At 52.6% G+C, this 16,588-nt stretch overlaps 7 protein-coding genes across 7 annotated transcripts; 5 read left to right on the forward strand and 2 right to left on the reverse strand.

Moving 5' to 3' along the window:
- Window positions 1-493: 493 nt before the first annotated feature.
- Z520_10985 (uncharacterized protein) lies at window positions 494-2,313 on the forward strand (the record flags this gene model as incomplete). Its single annotated transcript, XM_016781476.1, has 4 exons — window positions 494-593; window positions 668-1,279; window positions 1,340-1,653; window positions 1,717-2,313. The coding sequence occupies 4 exons, from the start codon at window positions 494-496 to the stop codon at window positions 2,311-2,313; spliced, it is 1,623 nt and encodes a 540-aa protein (XP_016627465.1).
- A 356-nt stretch (window positions 2,314-2,669) lies between these two features.
- Window positions 2,670-3,458, reverse strand: Z520_10986 (uncharacterized protein; the record flags this gene model as incomplete). Its single annotated transcript, XM_016781477.1, has 1 exon — window positions 2,670-3,458. The coding sequence occupies one exon, from the start codon at window positions 3,456-3,458 to the stop codon at window positions 2,670-2,672; it is 789 nt and encodes a 262-aa protein (XP_016627466.1).
- Window positions 3,459-4,251: 793 nt separating this feature from the next.
- Window positions 4,252-5,334, reverse strand: Z520_10987 (uncharacterized protein; the record flags this gene model as incomplete). Its single annotated transcript, XM_016781478.1, has 2 exons — window positions 4,252-4,404; window positions 4,477-5,334. 2 exons carry the CDS (start codon window positions 5,332-5,334, stop codon window positions 4,252-4,254), a joined length of 1,011 nt encoding a protein of 336 aa, XP_016627467.1.
- Window positions 5,335-5,981: 647 nt separating this feature from the next.
- Window positions 5,982-7,692, forward strand: Z520_10988 (uncharacterized protein; the record flags this gene model as incomplete). The annotated part of the gene is made up of 4 exons (XM_016781479.1): window positions 5,982-6,445; window positions 6,501-6,862; window positions 6,914-7,289; window positions 7,356-7,692. The coding sequence occupies 4 exons, from the start codon at window positions 5,982-5,984 to the stop codon at window positions 7,690-7,692; spliced, it is 1,539 nt and encodes a 512-aa protein (XP_016627468.1).
- A 408-nt stretch (window positions 7,693-8,100) lies between these two features.
- Window positions 8,101-9,079, forward strand: Z520_10989 (uncharacterized protein; the record flags this gene model as incomplete). Its single annotated transcript, XM_016781480.1, has 5 exons — window positions 8,101-8,133; window positions 8,182-8,251; window positions 8,322-8,436; window positions 8,498-8,671; window positions 8,722-9,079. The coding sequence occupies 5 exons, from the start codon at window positions 8,101-8,103 to the stop codon at window positions 9,077-9,079; spliced, it is 750 nt and encodes a 249-aa protein (XP_016627469.1).
- Window positions 9,080-12,407: 3,328 nt separating this feature from the next.
- Window positions 12,408-13,745, forward strand: Z520_10990 (uncharacterized protein; the record flags this gene model as incomplete). The annotated part of the gene is made up of 2 exons (XM_016781481.1): window positions 12,408-12,490; window positions 12,536-13,745. 2 exons carry the CDS (start codon window positions 12,408-12,410, stop codon window positions 13,743-13,745), a joined length of 1,293 nt encoding a protein of 430 aa, XP_016627470.1.
- A 448-nt stretch (window positions 13,746-14,193) lies between these two features.
- Z520_10991 (uncharacterized protein) lies at window positions 14,194-16,155 on the forward strand (the record flags this gene model as incomplete). Its single annotated transcript, XM_016781482.1, has 1 exon — window positions 14,194-16,155. The coding sequence occupies one exon, from the start codon at window positions 14,194-14,196 to the stop codon at window positions 16,153-16,155; it is 1,962 nt and encodes a 653-aa protein (XP_016627471.1).
- Window positions 16,156-16,588: the final 433 nt, after the last annotated feature.

Here is a 16,588-nt window from a genome sequence, read left to right on the forward strand (position 1 = left end):
CGCTGCAGGGTTGTCCGTCTGTTTCCTCAATGTGTCGTGATGATTATTTATGATCAGTCCATGCCGCGAGCAGAATAAATGGGGGTTGATTTAAGCAGAGAGGGTGTCAGAGAGATTGGGTCTGAAGATACCGGGAAAGCCGAGGCTGGAGCCGGGGTCCACGACTAATCATCCAGATACAATTTCCCTTGCCCGGATTCTCCCCCATTCACTCCATTCACTCCGTTCAGCGTCCCTCACTATGGTCCATCGATGATCATTCCTTCAAGCTCGGTCGGGTTCCTACGCACGCAGGGACTTTTCTAATCCTTTCAAACACGGCATTGAACAGTAACGGCGCTCCTTGCTCCCCGTCTAATGTCGACCATGCTATTCCTGGGAGCAGTGCCCTCATGGGCAGCTGGCCCTCCAGCACTACATACATATCCCATCCAAGTACGGCCGATGAAGCAACAGGCCAAATCTGCAGCCTGCCATTGACGCGCTCTTCGCAATGCCTATCGAATCCGCCCATCCGCCCATCTCTATCCCTCCAGTCGATGTCTGGACGTTTCTCTTTGATCGCTCAGACCGAGAGTTCCCCGAGAATCATGGTAGGTGACCTCGAGCCTTGGGCGCAGACCCTACCACGTCCATGCCTTTCTCAGCCTGCTCACAACTCTGATAGTCGTCTATGTCGATGTTTCTGCTCAGAAGCAACATACGCTGCGAGATGTTCAGGACGCTGCCCTCCGCTTCGGGCAAGGCATCCAAAGACAATGGAATTGGCGGAAAGGCGACGTAATGGCTGTCTTTACTCCCAACAGCGCAGAGGTCGCTCCCGTTACCTTTGGCACTCTCTGGGCCGGTGGCGTTTCTTGCCCGCTCAACAACCTCTACACTGTCGGCGAACTCGTGTCACAGCTGAGGTCGTCCCAGGCCAAGGCATTGACAACACACGTCGCATGCCTCGAAGTCGCCCGCGAGGCTGCGTTGCTTGTCGGCTTACCCCTGGACCGGATCATCCTGGTTGGTCCGCGAGATCCCAAGAGTCGATTTCAACACTTTTCGGACATCAAAGACTCTTCTTCGACGGTCGCAGAGAAAGTCTCAATCGACCCAAAAGAAGATCTGGCTTTCCTGGTGTACTCCTCCGGCACAACAGGACTGCCCAAGGGCGTCATGCTGACACACGAGAACATTGTGACGAATCTCCTGCAGGGAATTGTCATGGACGTGAATCGGACACACTGGAGTCGGGATAGAACTATTGGCTTCCTTCCCCTGTACCACATCTACGGTTAGTTGATTCGCGACCGTTTGAACGGGGACCATGCTAAACCCGCCCTCCCTCATTTAGGTCTCGCAGTTCTTCTTCTCAGCCCAGTTAATCGAGGGATAAGAGTCTACATCATGCAGAGATTCGAGTTGGAGCCATTCTGTCGTCTCGTCCAAGAGGAAAACATCACAATGGCTTACGTCGTGCCACCGGTCGTCCTGCTTCTCGCCAAGCACCCGCTCATTGCGAAATACAACTTGGGGTCGTTGCGAATGATGCACTCATCTGCAGCTCCTTTGACGAATGATTTGGTGGAGATGGTCTACAAGCGGCTGAAAGTGCCCATCAAACAAGGATATGGGTTGTCAGAGGCATCCCCGGGTGTCGCTTCGCAGGTATGTGGAATGGCAGTATTCCCTTTTTTGGTCCATCAACAAATGCTAACTCACTACCTGCAGTCCTGGGACCAATGGAACACGACAGTAGGCTCAGCGGGCACTCTCCTCCCATCCATATCCCTCAAATGCATGGACGACGGCAAGGAAGTCGCCCTGGGGGAGACGGGCGAGATCTGGATCAAAGGTCCCAACATCTGTAAAGGATACTACAACAACCCCAAAGCGACCGCCGATTCCATCACTCCCGATGGCTGGTACCGCACCGGTGACGTCGGATACATCGACAAGGACCACAACATCTACATCACCGACCGCGTCAAGGAGCTCATCAAGTACAACGGGTTTCAGGTCGCGCCGGCACAGCTGGAGGGTTTGCTGCTGGCGCATCCGGCCGTCAACGACGTCGCCGTCATCGGCGTGTACAGTCCCGAGAGAGCGACCGAGTTGGCCCGAGCGTACGTCGTGCCGGCCAAGGGATTCAGCAGTGGGCCAGAGCTGGAGAAGGAGATTTGTGACTGGTTGCACCAGAAAGTGGCGCCGCATAAGCGGTTGAGGGGTGGCATCAGGTTTGTCGATGCGATTCCAAAGAGCAATGCCGGCAAGGTGCTCCGGAGGGTGCTGGCTGAGCAAGCAAAGAAGGAGATGGCAAGACTGTGATTTGGGAGGAGACTGTGTATGTATGTAGCTATCAATAGACAGTGTGAGAGGTCCACTGATGATGCTTCTGACACCGCACGTACATCGAGCTGGTTGACCCCGAGCCATAGCTGAGGGAGCAATACACATCCATGGACCAAGCATGCCAGCACTCAGACTGTTATGTGATTGATTGCACAAAGATAAAAGGCTTCCGATCCATTGATCTGGCCTGAACCATTTTACGAACGATACCGGCGGGATCCGTTTTGAACAAATTATCGTGTGCCTCTAACCAGACTCGCATTCAAACTCCTATGTACCTAGACACCTATCCAGTCAGCCAGCCATGGCTTCTTCCTCCCTTGAATGATTGGTTACATTTTCGAAAACATGCTCTCCTTCTGCGGCCTCGCGTCCAACTCATGGGTCCACGCGCTCCTCGGCTGCGTGTGCAAGAACCAATACGTCTGGGCCAGATCCGCGGGGCTCACGAGATGCGCGTCGACGTCGTCGAGTTTCTCGCCCTGGCCCGTGCGCTGCCACTGGCGGCGGGACCACTCGCCGATCAACTTGCCGTCGACGGGGCTGTCGACAATGACATGCGCGGCGTGGATGCCCGAGGCCTGGTACTCGCGCGTGATGATCTGGCACAGCGAGCGCAGGCCGAATTTGCCGGGCGAGAAGGACGCGAGGCCCGGGTTGCCGCGCAGGGCGCCCGTCGCGCCGGTGAAGAGGATCGTGCCCCGGCCGGCGGAGAGCATGTCCGGGAGCACGGCCTTGGTGGCCCAGAAGGCGCCGAAGAGGTTGATCTTTGTGAAGTTTTCGAATTCCTCGGACGATGTGTCCAGGATGGAGCGGCCGTTGACGCGTCGTGCGCCGGCGTTGTAGACCAGCACGGCCACGGGGCCCAGCTCGGCTTTGATCCGCGCGAAGCTCGACACCACAGACTCCTCCACCCGTAGGTCCGTGATGTAGTACCGCGCCGACCCCGCGCCAAAGTCGGCCTCGATGCTCTGGGCCATCTTTTGGAGCTTGTCCTCGGTGCGCGCCAGCAGGGCTGCGTAGAAGCCCTCGGCCACGAAGCGGCGGGCGACGGCTTCGCCGATGCCCGGCCCGGCACCTACCACGGCGATGACGGGCTTCTTTTGCGTGTTGAGAGACATGTTGTGCGTGTTTGTGCGTGGGAGATGGGGTTTGTTTGTCTGCTGGAAAGAGGTGTTGCTGGCCTGATGGGAGGTAATCTTTGACCTTTCTTTTTTCTCTCTTCTTTTCTCAGTGTTCTCGCAACGACCGAGCTGCTCTAGGGCTGTGTTGTAGATGGCAAAAACCGAGAAATGGCCGGGAAATGGAGCAGATGGAAGCTAAATTCAAGCAAGAATACAAAGGGATATTTGAAGCATGTTGGAACAAGTTAGAAAGTGATCAAAAGAAGGTTTTTGGGGCTTCGCTCTGAGAAGCAATAAAGGATAAGTAATCCAGCCCTGGCGAGCGTGGCACAAACCTCGGTCTGCCAGGAAGCACGCAAACCCCGTGTCGCCCCGTGGGCCCAGACGGTGTTCCCTTTTGATATTCTGGTGAATGGAATAGTAAGCGGCCCATATTAGACATCTGTACTCGGTAGCAGACTTGCGTACGTAGGAAAGGCTCTGTAACTACCTAGTACGTAGATCACCGCCCTGAGGACCTGTCACAAAACTCTGGAAACCAGACAGGATAGTCTCGGCTCTGCTTGGAAGACAGGCATCCAATTGCCTACAAGCTCTGGTCGGACGGAGTTTGTGCAGAATGCAGATAGACAGACAAGTTTGATACTTGGAATTAAAGAAGACAAGAAAGTTTCTATTCAGTCTAGGCGTCTACTGCCAAAGACAGATTTAATTGCCAGTTGAATGATTCCTAGCTCCTAGCCCCTTTCCATTACAGTGTCTAACAATCGCAGCCCCTGATCAGGAATATCTATAACTTGCTCTTGGGGCCCTGTGGCTGACTTGGTATCGAACTCGAAAGCCTGGACAAGACCTCGCCGGCCTCTTTCTCGATGCGTGCGATGAGTTCCGCACAGGTTGGAATGTCGTAGATCAACCCCATTACTTGGCCAGCGTACCAGACCTATGAAAAAAAGAATTAGCAACAGATGTCAAAGGATCCTCTCAGTGCTGCAAAAGCATGATGACGACGTACCCCGTGTTGAATATCACCACCTGTTAGAACCTCGCGGCCTCGAGCACCGCTCACCACTGGCGCAACCTCCGCAAACTCGCCCGTCTTGCTGGTGGACTCGATCTCGATGGTCTTGGCCGTCATTTGGTTGGTATACATGCGGCTGGTGTTCTTCCACCGCCTCAGAATGAGCGTCGTCTGGTGCTCGTCTCCTTTGACGATGGCTTGCTTGACGTTCAGGTGGATGGGGGCCTCGACCGTGCACATGAACCGCGTGCCCATGTTGATCCCCGCGGCACCCAGGCTGAGGGCCGCCATCAACCCGTATCCATCGGCAAACCCGCCCGACGCGATGAACGGCGTGTCTCCCAGTTCCTGGCGCGCGCGACTGTTCAGGATCAGCGAGGCAATGTCGGACTCCCCGACATGGCCGGCACATTCGAACCCGTCAATCGACAAGATATCCACGCCGAGTTTGATGGCCGCTTTCGCGTGTCTTATCGTCGTGGCTTTGTGGATCACGATGATCCCGGCCTCCTTCAGCTTCCGGATGACGGGACCGGGACTGTTGCCCGCGGTCTCGACGATCTTGACCCCTTCGTCGATGATGGCCTGGGTGAATGCAGGATAGTCTGGAGGGTTGAGAGCGGGTAACAAGGTGAGGTTGACGCCAAACGGGTTTGCTGTTAGTGACCGCGTCTTTCGGATTTCCTGTCGCAGGCGCTCTGGATCGGGCTGCGTCAAGGCGTTGATGATCCCCAGACCGCCGGCGTTACTGACGGCGGCGGCGAGCTCGGCATATGCCACCCATTGAAGACCGCCCTGCACGACGGGGACCCTGATGCCCAACTTGCGTGTCAGGGGTGTGTCGAAAGACATGATTTCAATCTAGAGGCCACAAAAACAAAGACGGAGAAAGGAGGAGGACGAGGTCTAGGGAATGTTTCGTGGGAATAGACCCTGCAGAGGGTAGGGACTTTGCTCGCTCGGCCCTTAGCGGCCTTCATATCCAGAATCATTATCACGAATCAGAGTGTAGTAATCAGACAGCAAGCCAGATAACCTCAGTCTGTTCTGGTCCGAGGTACGTGGTACTTACCTGAAACGTTAGCATTTGTGGTCTTGAGATTGTCAACATGTGATGTGGCGGTACGGAATTCGTGCGTAAGGACATCAAAGAGCCTTTCCCCAGCAACAATCTTGATCACAGCATCGCGCGCCATCGTGTCGCGGCGTACGAGGTGCGCAGTCGAGATTGTCCTTTGTCTGGATTATTAAATAGATAGCACGGAGTGGTCAGGTTGACAGATTGGCATTTGCCAAAGGTAAAACACCTAAACCTCTTCCGCGACAAGCGTATCACTAATATAGAAAATAAAAGATCCCACCGTCAGCCGAGGCGCATCTCCTATGTAAGCCCTATGCTGGACCTCAATTTTTTCCTTTGCAGAAATGCATTCCAGGCTCCGAGAATTCACCAGCCGTAGAGTCTCGAGAGAGTTGCTCGAGAAGGTCCATCTCCCACCATGAGCAGCCGAGAGATCTCCAGGGATGAGGTGTCGCAGAACAACACGGCCGACAGCCTGTGGTGTATCATCGACTCCAAGGTCTACGACCTGACCGACTTTGCCGATGCCCATCCCGGTGGCTCGACGGTGCTGCAGCAAGTCGCGGGGCTTGACGCGACAGTCGACTTCTTCAATCTCCACAGACTGGAAGTCCTCCAGAAGTATGAGAAGTCGCTGTGCATTGGTACGATCAAGGGCGAGAAGCCCCAGGTCATATATCCGCAGCCCGGCGATCTCAGTCTGGTGCCGTATGGAGAACCGACCTGGTTGACACCACAGTTCAAGAGTCCCTACTACAAGGAGAGTCATAGGAAGCTGCAGCGGGCTATGCGAGTATGGGTCGATACGGTCCTGACTCCTGAGGCACAAGAAAAGGAGAGCAGCGGAAAGAGAATCTCCGATGCAACTATCGAGGAGATGGGGTACGTGTCGGATATGCACCTTCGTTGAGCATCATCTAACAGTATTGTGGTCTAGACGCCTTGGAATGAATGCCATGCGCATGGGACCCGGGCCTCACCTCAAAGGACTCACTCTGATGAACGGAGCAGTGACGCCAGAAGAGTTTGACTACTTCCACGAGATGATCATCACCCAGGAACTATGTCGAACTGGTACTCGGTCATTCAATGACGGCAATCTGGGAGGCATGATCATCAGCTTACCGGCCGTTCTGTACCATGCAAAGCCCCATATTCGGAAGCGAGTCGCCGCAGAGTGCTTGTCGGGCAAGAAGAAGATCTGTCTCGCCATCTCAGAGGCATTTGCCGGTTCGGACGTGGCTGGTATGAAGACCACTGCCGTCAAGAGCCCCGACGGCACGCACTACATTGTCAATGGTAAGCCAGCAGCAGTCGCCCGCGTACGGCCTCTCTAACGGTCTGGGACAGGCACCAAAAAATGGATCACCAACGGAGTCTTCTGCGACTATTTCGTCACTGGTGTAAAGACCGAAAAGGGCTTCTCTGTGCTGCTCATCGAAAGACAGGAGGGAGTCGAGACCACCCAGATTAAGACGAGCTATTCCACAACAGCCGGGACAGCATTCATCAAGTTCGACAACGTCAAAGTGCCCGTCGAGAACCTCCTCGGCGTCGAGGACCAAGGATTTAGAGTGATCATGACCAACTTCAACCATGAACGGTGGATGATCACCACATTCAGCGTTCGATCGAGCCGGCAAGCTGTAGAGGACTGCATCAAGTGGGCAAACCAGCGGAGGGTGTTTGGAAAGAGGTTGATAGAAGAGCCAGTGATCAGACAAAAGTATGAAATCTCCCTTTATGCTCTTGGCTTTGCACCTTTGCGCTGACACGCGGGCTGTTGTCCTAGACTGGCCAAAATGATCGCTTACGCCGAAGCCATCCAAAACTACCTCGAGAACATCACCTATCAAATGTGCAATATGACTCCGGAGGAACAGAACCGGCATTTGGCTGGCCCCATAGGGCTCTTCAAGATGTTTGCCACTCGCGCAGCTCACGAGATCGCCGACGACGCCGTCAATATCTTCGGAGGTCGTGGTATCACAACCACCGGTATGGGCAGGAATGTCGAGATGTTCCATCGCACGTACAAGTTTGATGCCATCCTTGGAGGCACGGAGGAGATTTTGGGTGATCTTGGTGTGAGGCAGGCGATGAAATATATGCCGAAAGCAATGCTGTGAAACTCGGGTTTGTATGCTCATGAGGACCGCTAGGCAGTAAAGGAAGTGCTTTTGGACCGCCGCCTCGGAGTCGCTCGAGGAGAAATGAGCCGTAGATGAAAATGATTGATCTCTTCGGAAATGATACCAATACCTTCACTTTGGCCATTGTTCTCTGGAACTGTGCTTCAGGCTGTCGTGGCCAGTGAATCACGGTCCGGCAGAAAAGGCGCTCTTCTTCCTCCTGCACGCTTCACTGGTTTTTTTTTTCTCTTTCTTCATTGTCGCGCCTCCTCTCACTTTCTTCTCTTCTTTCATCTCCACCATCGCGACACTTTCATCAATCTTGATCATCGCCGCCCGCGCCACATCAGAAATTCACATAATCCACACAGAGCAGCGGTCGATTCGCGCCGCTCAACGGTCATCATGTGTCGCGAGACTCCTGACAATGACACCGTGGTACGGCGGTTCTGTCGCGCTCTGAATTCACTGCTCACACGGTAACAGGTCGATCACCTCAGCGACTCGGGCGCCTCTGATAAAGAGTCGAAAAAGCGTTCTTTCTTCAAGATCGAAAGTAAGCTATATATAAAAATACCTTTGAACACATCTCTCTTGCAGAAATGAGCAAGCCGCTAATGGCGTAGGCTCTGGAGATCACCCGAACAATCACAAGAGACTTTGCCTGCCTCCCGTGCTCAAGACTGAGGTTGTCTCTGTCATGGAGATGAAGCGAACCTTCTTCCACGATCATCGTCCACTGTAAGTCTTACCAGCTGACAAGTTTGATTGTCGAATGAACAGTTTCTGACAGAAGTTGTAGGTGTGGCATCAGCTTGAGAGTTGCTGGTGACCAGAATTATGTCAACCTTGTCATGTCTGGCCTTCCTTCTCTCCCTCCCATGTGTTTCTCAGCTAACGCAATCATCAGTCCGATCGAGCTCATCAACGACGAGGACACGAAGATCATAGTCTTCACACATGCAGACACCACATTGTAAGTCTGAAAATCGTCCATGACGAGCCATGCTAATCGCTGAACTTTAGTGCGGACAATCGTCTGCTTATGGAAGACGGCAGTACGGAGGCGGCCGACGGCATGCCAGCAAAGAACGTGGTGTTCCAGGGCACATATCCAAACCTCTACCGCCGAGAAGTTGTTGTGGTGGCTGGAGACTGTTGGTACAAGGTCAATCTCTGCAAAGGCGACGACGTCCTTTGTCTCAACCCGAAAAGCTCCACACCTACCCTCTGCTTCAGCAACGAATGCGAATTTCCTCACAGTTCGTACATCCGACTGACCAGCGACATGCTTATTCCGCACATCCCCCAAAAGATGGAGGCGTGGAATTTTCCGAATCCCGCCCACTTCAACCACACCGTCCCGGCAATTCCCTTGGAGTAGGGACTGCGGAAACAGACAGGGGTTGTAAGAGACGAATTCTGCACAAGACGGCGAAATGGACAGGTTGAATAGCTGTTGTTGACAAGGAGATCGGATAGAAGCTGCTTGCTTCTTGTTCTTCCATCCCTGCAGAGGAGTGCTCGCCAAAACCGAGGTCGATGATGGTCCGGAAACAAGTGCAGATAGTGGTTGGAGAGTGTTTGTGTACAGAATTGGACTACTGCCACGTTGCCATGAGGATTCAAGCGCTCATTCTAGTCCAGACAGAGCCTTCACAGAGTATGTGAATACCATTGTATTGACCTCTTATCCCGGCCATGGTTCTTGGTAGACAGTATGTGGTTCAAGTTCTTGACAAGCAATGACTCAAGGCTTGGCAGCCCCCTTTTCGGCGCTTCTGCCTCAGCCTCGTCCGTGCTTCTGCTCTCCTTTCTGCGACTAAAAATTGCTAAAGTCTCTCTCCCTAGTGTGAACGTGCGTGTGAAATGAGAGAGTAAGCGTCCAAGTAGATCCCGATGATGTTGCGAAGGGCAAGCCAATAACAGCAGGTGGAACCCAACCCCTTCCAGCAGAACAGAGGATGAAAGCCTGCTCTTAACGGCTGCTTCGTGTGCTCGAAGCGAAGCGCCTCTCCATGCAATATCCCATGCAGATAACCTTCGCCTACGAGCTTGGAAGTCCACTTGCGCTGTGTTCTCCGCAGAATGAAAGGTATGGAAGCGCCAAAAGGGACGCAGCAGATGCCTTCGGCGGAGGGCGATCAGTGGTCCCAAACCAAAACATTCCATTTTCGGCGAAGTTGAAGCTTCTTCCTTCGCATACAGATCGCTCCATGTCGGTCAAATACTTCTCGTAGTCTCCATGGACATGATTTTGTGGCGTCCGTAGCAGCTAATCAGCCACTTCCTGCAGACTTTCCCGGAGCCCAAAGCAGGCGGCCGCCGGCAATGTACTTGTGTTGCTGCTCGACATCATCCTCAGCGCGTCGATATCTTGATAGCGCAGCGCAAGAAGTCCAGCTGAGAGCCGTGATTCTGTCGCCAGCATGACACAAGAGAATAGCACGAAATGGCCCCATTGTACCACACTCAGAACAACCTGGAGAACAAGCCGCCAAGCGAAAGCCATCTCGAGAGTATGAACCCATAGAGAACACCCTATTCCGCGCAGCCGTTTCTGCCAGTCCCGATACACATATATAATTAACATGCGCAAATTTATCTCCAAGAACAGCCTTCGACCTGGGTGAGCCCCATACCCGGGCAGTGATCCATTCCAAACAGGCAAGCAGTTTCTTCAACTCAAAAAACACCCGGCTGTGCCTTAATAGGCACCTAGGAACTCGAGTACTAAGTTGCGGCGTTTCTGAAATAGCTTCAGTTTTTGTAGTTTAGGTTGGCAGTTCAAAAGGGGGGTTCTTTCTTTTCTTTCTTTCTTTGGTTTTCTTCTGCACCCTATTTTGAGAATGTGTGAAAGGCTGGGTGTGGTTTGAGAGTCTTGCCACCTGACTGGTCGAGGGTTTCGGCCATGATATTGCTCAGCAGTCCATCCTGAATTCCGATGGCCTATATCAAGTTGAGAGCTTTCCGAAATATCCCAAGCCCCGGCCAGGATATTGAGTTGTATGCCTCACAATATCAACGATCATGCCTCAACATGTAGATCGTCCGCATCAACAACGACTTGTCGTTCAGATTCCGCAGAAGCTTCGTAGCAGAAATCTGGGAAGACGCCAAGATGACGTGCCAAAAGCTCGAGATTGTAGTAAAAGGCCAGCCAAGAAGGAGCAAAGGACTCTTCCACGTTTCTTCGGTGTGGTTAACCGCAGATAGGACCTGAAGCCCGTGGTCTCTTCTCAGCTTCTTCCCGATCAAGGTAAACGTCTTCGTCTGTCTTGTTGTAGGCTGATTTTACAATCAAATCCTCGCAAGACCCAACATGACCCAAGGGATGTCCCGAAAGGACATATACATGGTCCTTCTTCACCCGGCATGACATCCATCGGCCCATGGCAAGTGGTAGATTCTCGATAGTGTCTTCCATCATGGATCATCAAGAGCATGATCATCAGCTAACATGATTGGCACGTCGTGCAAAGATTTGTATTTCGACATGAAAGCAGTATATTCTCTCACAAGAAAAGAGACGTTTACTGCGTCTCCATTCAGATCCTCCTCAAAAAGTACAAGCACTCTTGTTGCAGACCTGTTCCCTTTACCAATAAATGCAACGTGATGGCTTCGTCCTCATGCCGTTTGTTGGTGGATACAGCGTCGGCTGAAAGGATTCGGGATCCGTCTGAGTACCTAAATCTCTTGAAGTCTACATTGAGAGTGACGGTGATGGTAAGAGATCTCCCATTGCAAAGAATCGGAACTGTTTGGGCTGGGTCACCCCAGACATAGGAGATGACCTCGTAGTCAGGATGATGGCCTGGTTCGGCGATCAAAGGACATAGCGAGACAGAGGAGTCGCCCACTCCAGGTTGCAGGCCTACGAGCCTTATCACCTCGCTGTTGAGAAGCGGAAGATGAAAGGGCTGCTCAATGGCTAATTGAGACATTGGCTGTCAAGCATTCCCATAGCCCCAAGATATGTCGATGACCAGAGCGGTCGAAGGTGACAGACCGAGGTGCGGCCCGACATCCGGCATTCTTATGAGCTGCAAATGGGTTCGGAATGGAGGAGAGGCATCTGACAGCCGAGCCAGACTCCGTCGTGCGGTCTCACACAGCTCCCACGGGCAAAAGGCACTGCATCACTCGAGGCTTCCAGGAAGATGGCAATGGGGCGAAACTTGTATTGGATCGGGTGGTGGTCGTGATGTTAGCGCAGGCATGCCCTCCTTATCGATAAGCAAGCGCGGGGGTACGTCAGTGCCTGTCAGGTTGTTCGAGACTCTTGGAGCCTGAGTCACTAGCACCCCTAGCACCCGAGGCACCTAACCTGTACCTAGTGGTAGGCACGAGCTAGGCACCCCTCAGCCTTAGAAAAAGAAATCGTTGGCCTGGTGGAGCTCTGATTCCCCCCACTACCGGGCAGTAAAAGATCAGCTGGACTGATTAACTTCAGTGAGCCTTTCCCCTTATGACATGTTCCTGCGTCACGCGAGATGTTGAATTGACCAACATTTTGCCCAAATCCTTTTGCGTCAAGCCCACCACTCACCAAAATTCGCAACGGGAATTGCTTTTGAAACCCCGTTCTCGCGGCTTTCCAGCACTGGATGCTGTTGCCTTCTCGCCCGCCTTTGTTTCTTCGGTTCTCTAAACTTCTCGTTCCCTCGCATTTGCTCTCGGCCGTTCCAAGACACAGCAGCCCCGTCACTATGGACGGGCTTCGGGTGAAGATGTCTGCTCTGACACCTTTTGCAAAGAAACACAAAATCACCGTTGTCGGTTCCGGAAACTGGTAATGACTATGTCTCCTTCACGAGATCTTCACTGACGCAGACAGGGGATCGACTATTGCGAAAGTTGTTGGAGAAAACACTCTAGAACACCCCGAGCTGTTCGAACGGGAGGTGCAGATGTGGGTGTATGAAGAGGAGGTCGAATTGGACAAGAAATCAAAACACTACGACGAATCCTCCGAGTTCAGCAAAGGGAAACACAAGCTTTCAACTCTCATCAATACCTTCCACGAGAATGTTAAATACCTTCCTGGAATTGCTCTACCTCATAACGTCGTTGCCAATCCTAGCCTGGTCGACTCGGTCAAGAACTCTACCATTTTGATTTTCAATCTGCCTCACCAATTTATTCTCAACCTATGCAAACAGCTCCGTGGCCATATCCTACCCTTCGCTCGAGGCATCTCGTGCATCAAAGGTGTCAATGTCCACGAATCCTCCATCAGCTTGTTTTCCGAGACTATCGGAGAGGAACTGGGAATATACTGCGGTGCCTTGTCTGGAGCAAATATCGCCAGCGAAGTGGCGCAAGAGAAGTTCAGTGAAACCACAGTGGCATATGACCCGCCATTGATGGACTCACAATCACCTACACCCGCCACATCTCAAGGTCCTAGTCCCGCTTCCAGCCATGTTGATTTGACAAAATTGGTACATAAGGATGTCTCGGGCAAACCATCAAAGGTCCAGCTCAAACCACTCCCTGCCGAATATCACTCGATCGACCATGACACATTGAAGAAACTGTTCCACCGTCGGTACTTCCACGTGCGGGTAGTCTCTGATGTGGCTGGCGTCTCCCTCGGTGGTGCTTTGAAGAACGTCGTCGCTGTGGCTGCCGGCTGGGTCGATGGTTTGGGCTGGGGCGACAATGCCAAGGCAGCAGTCATGCGAATTGGTCTCCTGGAGATGAGAGAGTTCGGAAACCGATTCTTCCCCCACACGATTCAATCTGACACTTTCACTGTCGAATCGGCGGGAGTTGCAGATTTGATCACCTCGTGTTCTGGTGGCCGCAACTTTCGGTGCGCAAAAATGAGTATCCAAGAGGGCAAATCAATCGACGAAATTCAGGACAGGGAGCTGAACGGCCAGAAGCTGCAAGGAGCATTGACTGCCCATGAAGTAAACAAATTCCTCAAGCACAAGGGAATGGAGAGAGACTTTCCTCTACTTAGTGCTGTATACGACATCCTGGAAGGCAAGGAGAAGGTTGAGAATCTCCCCGACCTGATCGAACCAGAAGACGAGTAAGTCCGACGCAAATATCTCTGCATGTGTTTTTCTTCGCGAAGCCGGGAAATTTGTTTTGCCGAAACTGGCAGAACTCTGGCCGGGACCACCGGAGGGATCTCGGTGTTGCCCTACAAGTATGACATGATACCCACCAACGAGAAGGGATGGGCTGAGTGCTATGATCTATTGGGCTATGTATGAATATAGCCACCTCAGGGATAGGCGATTGGTCCCTGCAGGAAGACAAACGCCTAGGCGTCAGGTGATAAGACGATCAAGCGCTACTGGCAACCAGACCAGAGACTTGATAAATGAATACTCGTGTTTTATTTCGTGCTCTTTTATTTTTTGACTTCAGCGGATCATTGACTGAGGTCTAGCTAGGTCTATGTCCTCGCCCAAGGCCAATCCGCCGCCTCCGATTGATGCCCAATCTGCAGAAATATCGGAGACTAAAACGGTGAACATGTCGGATCCCAATGTCCGCTCAGGGCCAGGTATAGAAGGAATGCATCATGAAGAACAATCCACCTCTTTACCCTCCCGACCGAAAACCCATTCATCTCCGTCTCCTCTTCTCCCTGCTCCATCCCTCGCTTCTGGCAGGTACAATCGCCAAATGCTCGTTCCTCAAGTCCGGCTCCGCGGCCAAGAATCTCTACTGGCCTCCAAAGTCCTTATCATTGGACTGGGCGGGCTCGGTTCACCTGCGGCACTGTACCTTGCCGGCGCAGGAATTGGCACATTGGGTCTTATGGACGGTGACAATGTGGAACTCAGCAATCTCCACCGTCAAATTGTCCACACCGAATCTGCTGCACGCTCCGGGCAGAGTAAAGTCCAGTCCGCGGTTACGAGATGTCGAGAGCTGAACCCAGATATCGTCTACGTCTGCCATGAGGAACCCGCCAGCGCGAGCAATATTCTGGACATCGTGTCACACTATGACCTTGTGCTCGACTGCACAGATAATCCTGCAACGCGCTATCTAATCTCGGATGCGTGCGTGGTGCTGCAGAAAGTGCTTGTTAGTGGGGCTGCACAGAGAGCTGAGGGAATGCTCATTGTCCTCAATTCCCCTCCCACTCCTTCGGAGGGAAACGAAAAGGGCCCTTGCTATCGTTGTGTCTTTCCTCGTCCGCCAGCCCCGGAGACAGTACGAGGGTGCAGCGAGATAGGGATCCTAGGCCCTGTTGTCGGGGTGATAGGGACTTTGATGGCTGGAGAGGCTATCAAGATCATCACCAGCGGCGGACACCTCTCTCCTCAAACCACAGCAGGACAAAGTGTGGATAACACAAGAGCTTTAGGGGGAACGCCGGGCCAAGAGAGACAACACACTATGCTCCTGTACAACACCTACGCCGCCGATCCACGAAGTATGTTCCGCACAATCGGCATGCGAGGCCGGCGGAAGGATTGTGTCGCATGCGGCGATGACGAGGCTCTGACAACTAAAGGTCTGAGCAAGATCACAGCAGAAGTGATCTCTCACGGTAGAGTGGACTATCAGGCATTTTGTGGTGTTCTTGAGGATGTCACGCTGCTCAGCGACAACAATAGAATCCACGCAAGAGACTTTCTACGGGAGCATGCCGAGGCGGAAGCACAACAAGATCAAACTGGCAGACGGAAAGGCAAGCCTATTGTGGTCGACGTGCGTGAAGAGCACGAATACGAGCTCGGTCCGAAGGTTCGGGACAGTGTCAATATCCCAATCTCGCAGATTCTGAGGCACGGAAGCCAAGCCTTTGGTGTTCTTGAATCTGAGCTGGAGCCCAATCCGCCTCCTGATATGGGACCTGATGGAGGGTTGATCGATCAGGAGTCACACATCCCAGTGACTAGAAGGCACGAAAGCTACCCTACGAGGCCAAGGGGCCAATCCGATCAAATACCACCAACCCCAGCGAGGGAGACAGGCCCCGACCCCGCTCCTGATATGGGGCCAGATGGAGGGATGATTAATCCGGAGTCACATATTCCTGTGACTAGGAGACAAGACAGCTTCCCCACGAAGCCAAGCGGCCAATCTGATCAAATACCTCCGACCCCAGCGCGAGAGACAGGAGATCCCCTGCCTGACCTGGGACCAGATGAAGGGTTGGTTAATCAGGAGTCGCATATCCCTGTGACTAGAAGGCATGACAGCTATCCCACGAAGCCCAAGGGCCAATCTAATGAGATACCGCCGAGTCCAGCAAGAGAGACAGGAGACGATACTGGCGAAGATCAACAGTATCCGTCGGTATACTTCGTCTGCCAGCGCGGAAACGACAGTCAAATCGCAGCACAGAAACTGATAGAAAAGGTCGAATCTGAAGCAGCAGCTGAACAAGGAGCCGTGCGGAAAAAGAAGTGGGGATGGATTGGAGATGTTAAAGGTGGTTTTCTCGCTATGGAAAGGCACGCAAGGTCAATCATATAAGCCTTTGCACAGAGGTCCGAAACCGTTTCGGATCTTTGACCAATTCTACTTGTACAATTCCTAATATTGGCAAAGAGTCAGCAAATTTGAACCGGTGACGGCGGTGCTCGAAATGGATCAGAAAGGAATGAATCTCAGAAGGGGAAAGAAAAGAGGTATTCGCATTGACCGATTAATGGTCTCGACCAAAATAAGTGAATCAGCTAGAAGTTGTATCATCATACGATTGTTTTTCCTTGAGTGCTTTTCGTGTAAAGAGGACACACTGAAGGGCAACGTTCAGAGACCATACGTACCTCAAGTGGGATTGGAACAAACAGAGGTTCCCAAGAGCGAAGCCGATAAAGTCTTCAGGGAGCATCAACCACTCTAGTCTTACTGCTATTGGTGAGTCAGTATCGGGATTGAGATATTCACACTGCTGTCATGATCA

Source organism: Fonsecaea multimorphosa (assembly GCF_000836435.1).
Source record: "Fonsecaea multimorphosa CBS 102226 unplaced genomic scaffold supercont1.34, whole genome shotgun sequence".
Taxonomy (NCBI): domain Eukaryota; kingdom Fungi; phylum Ascomycota; class Eurotiomycetes; order Chaetothyriales; family Herpotrichiellaceae; genus Fonsecaea; species Fonsecaea multimorphosa.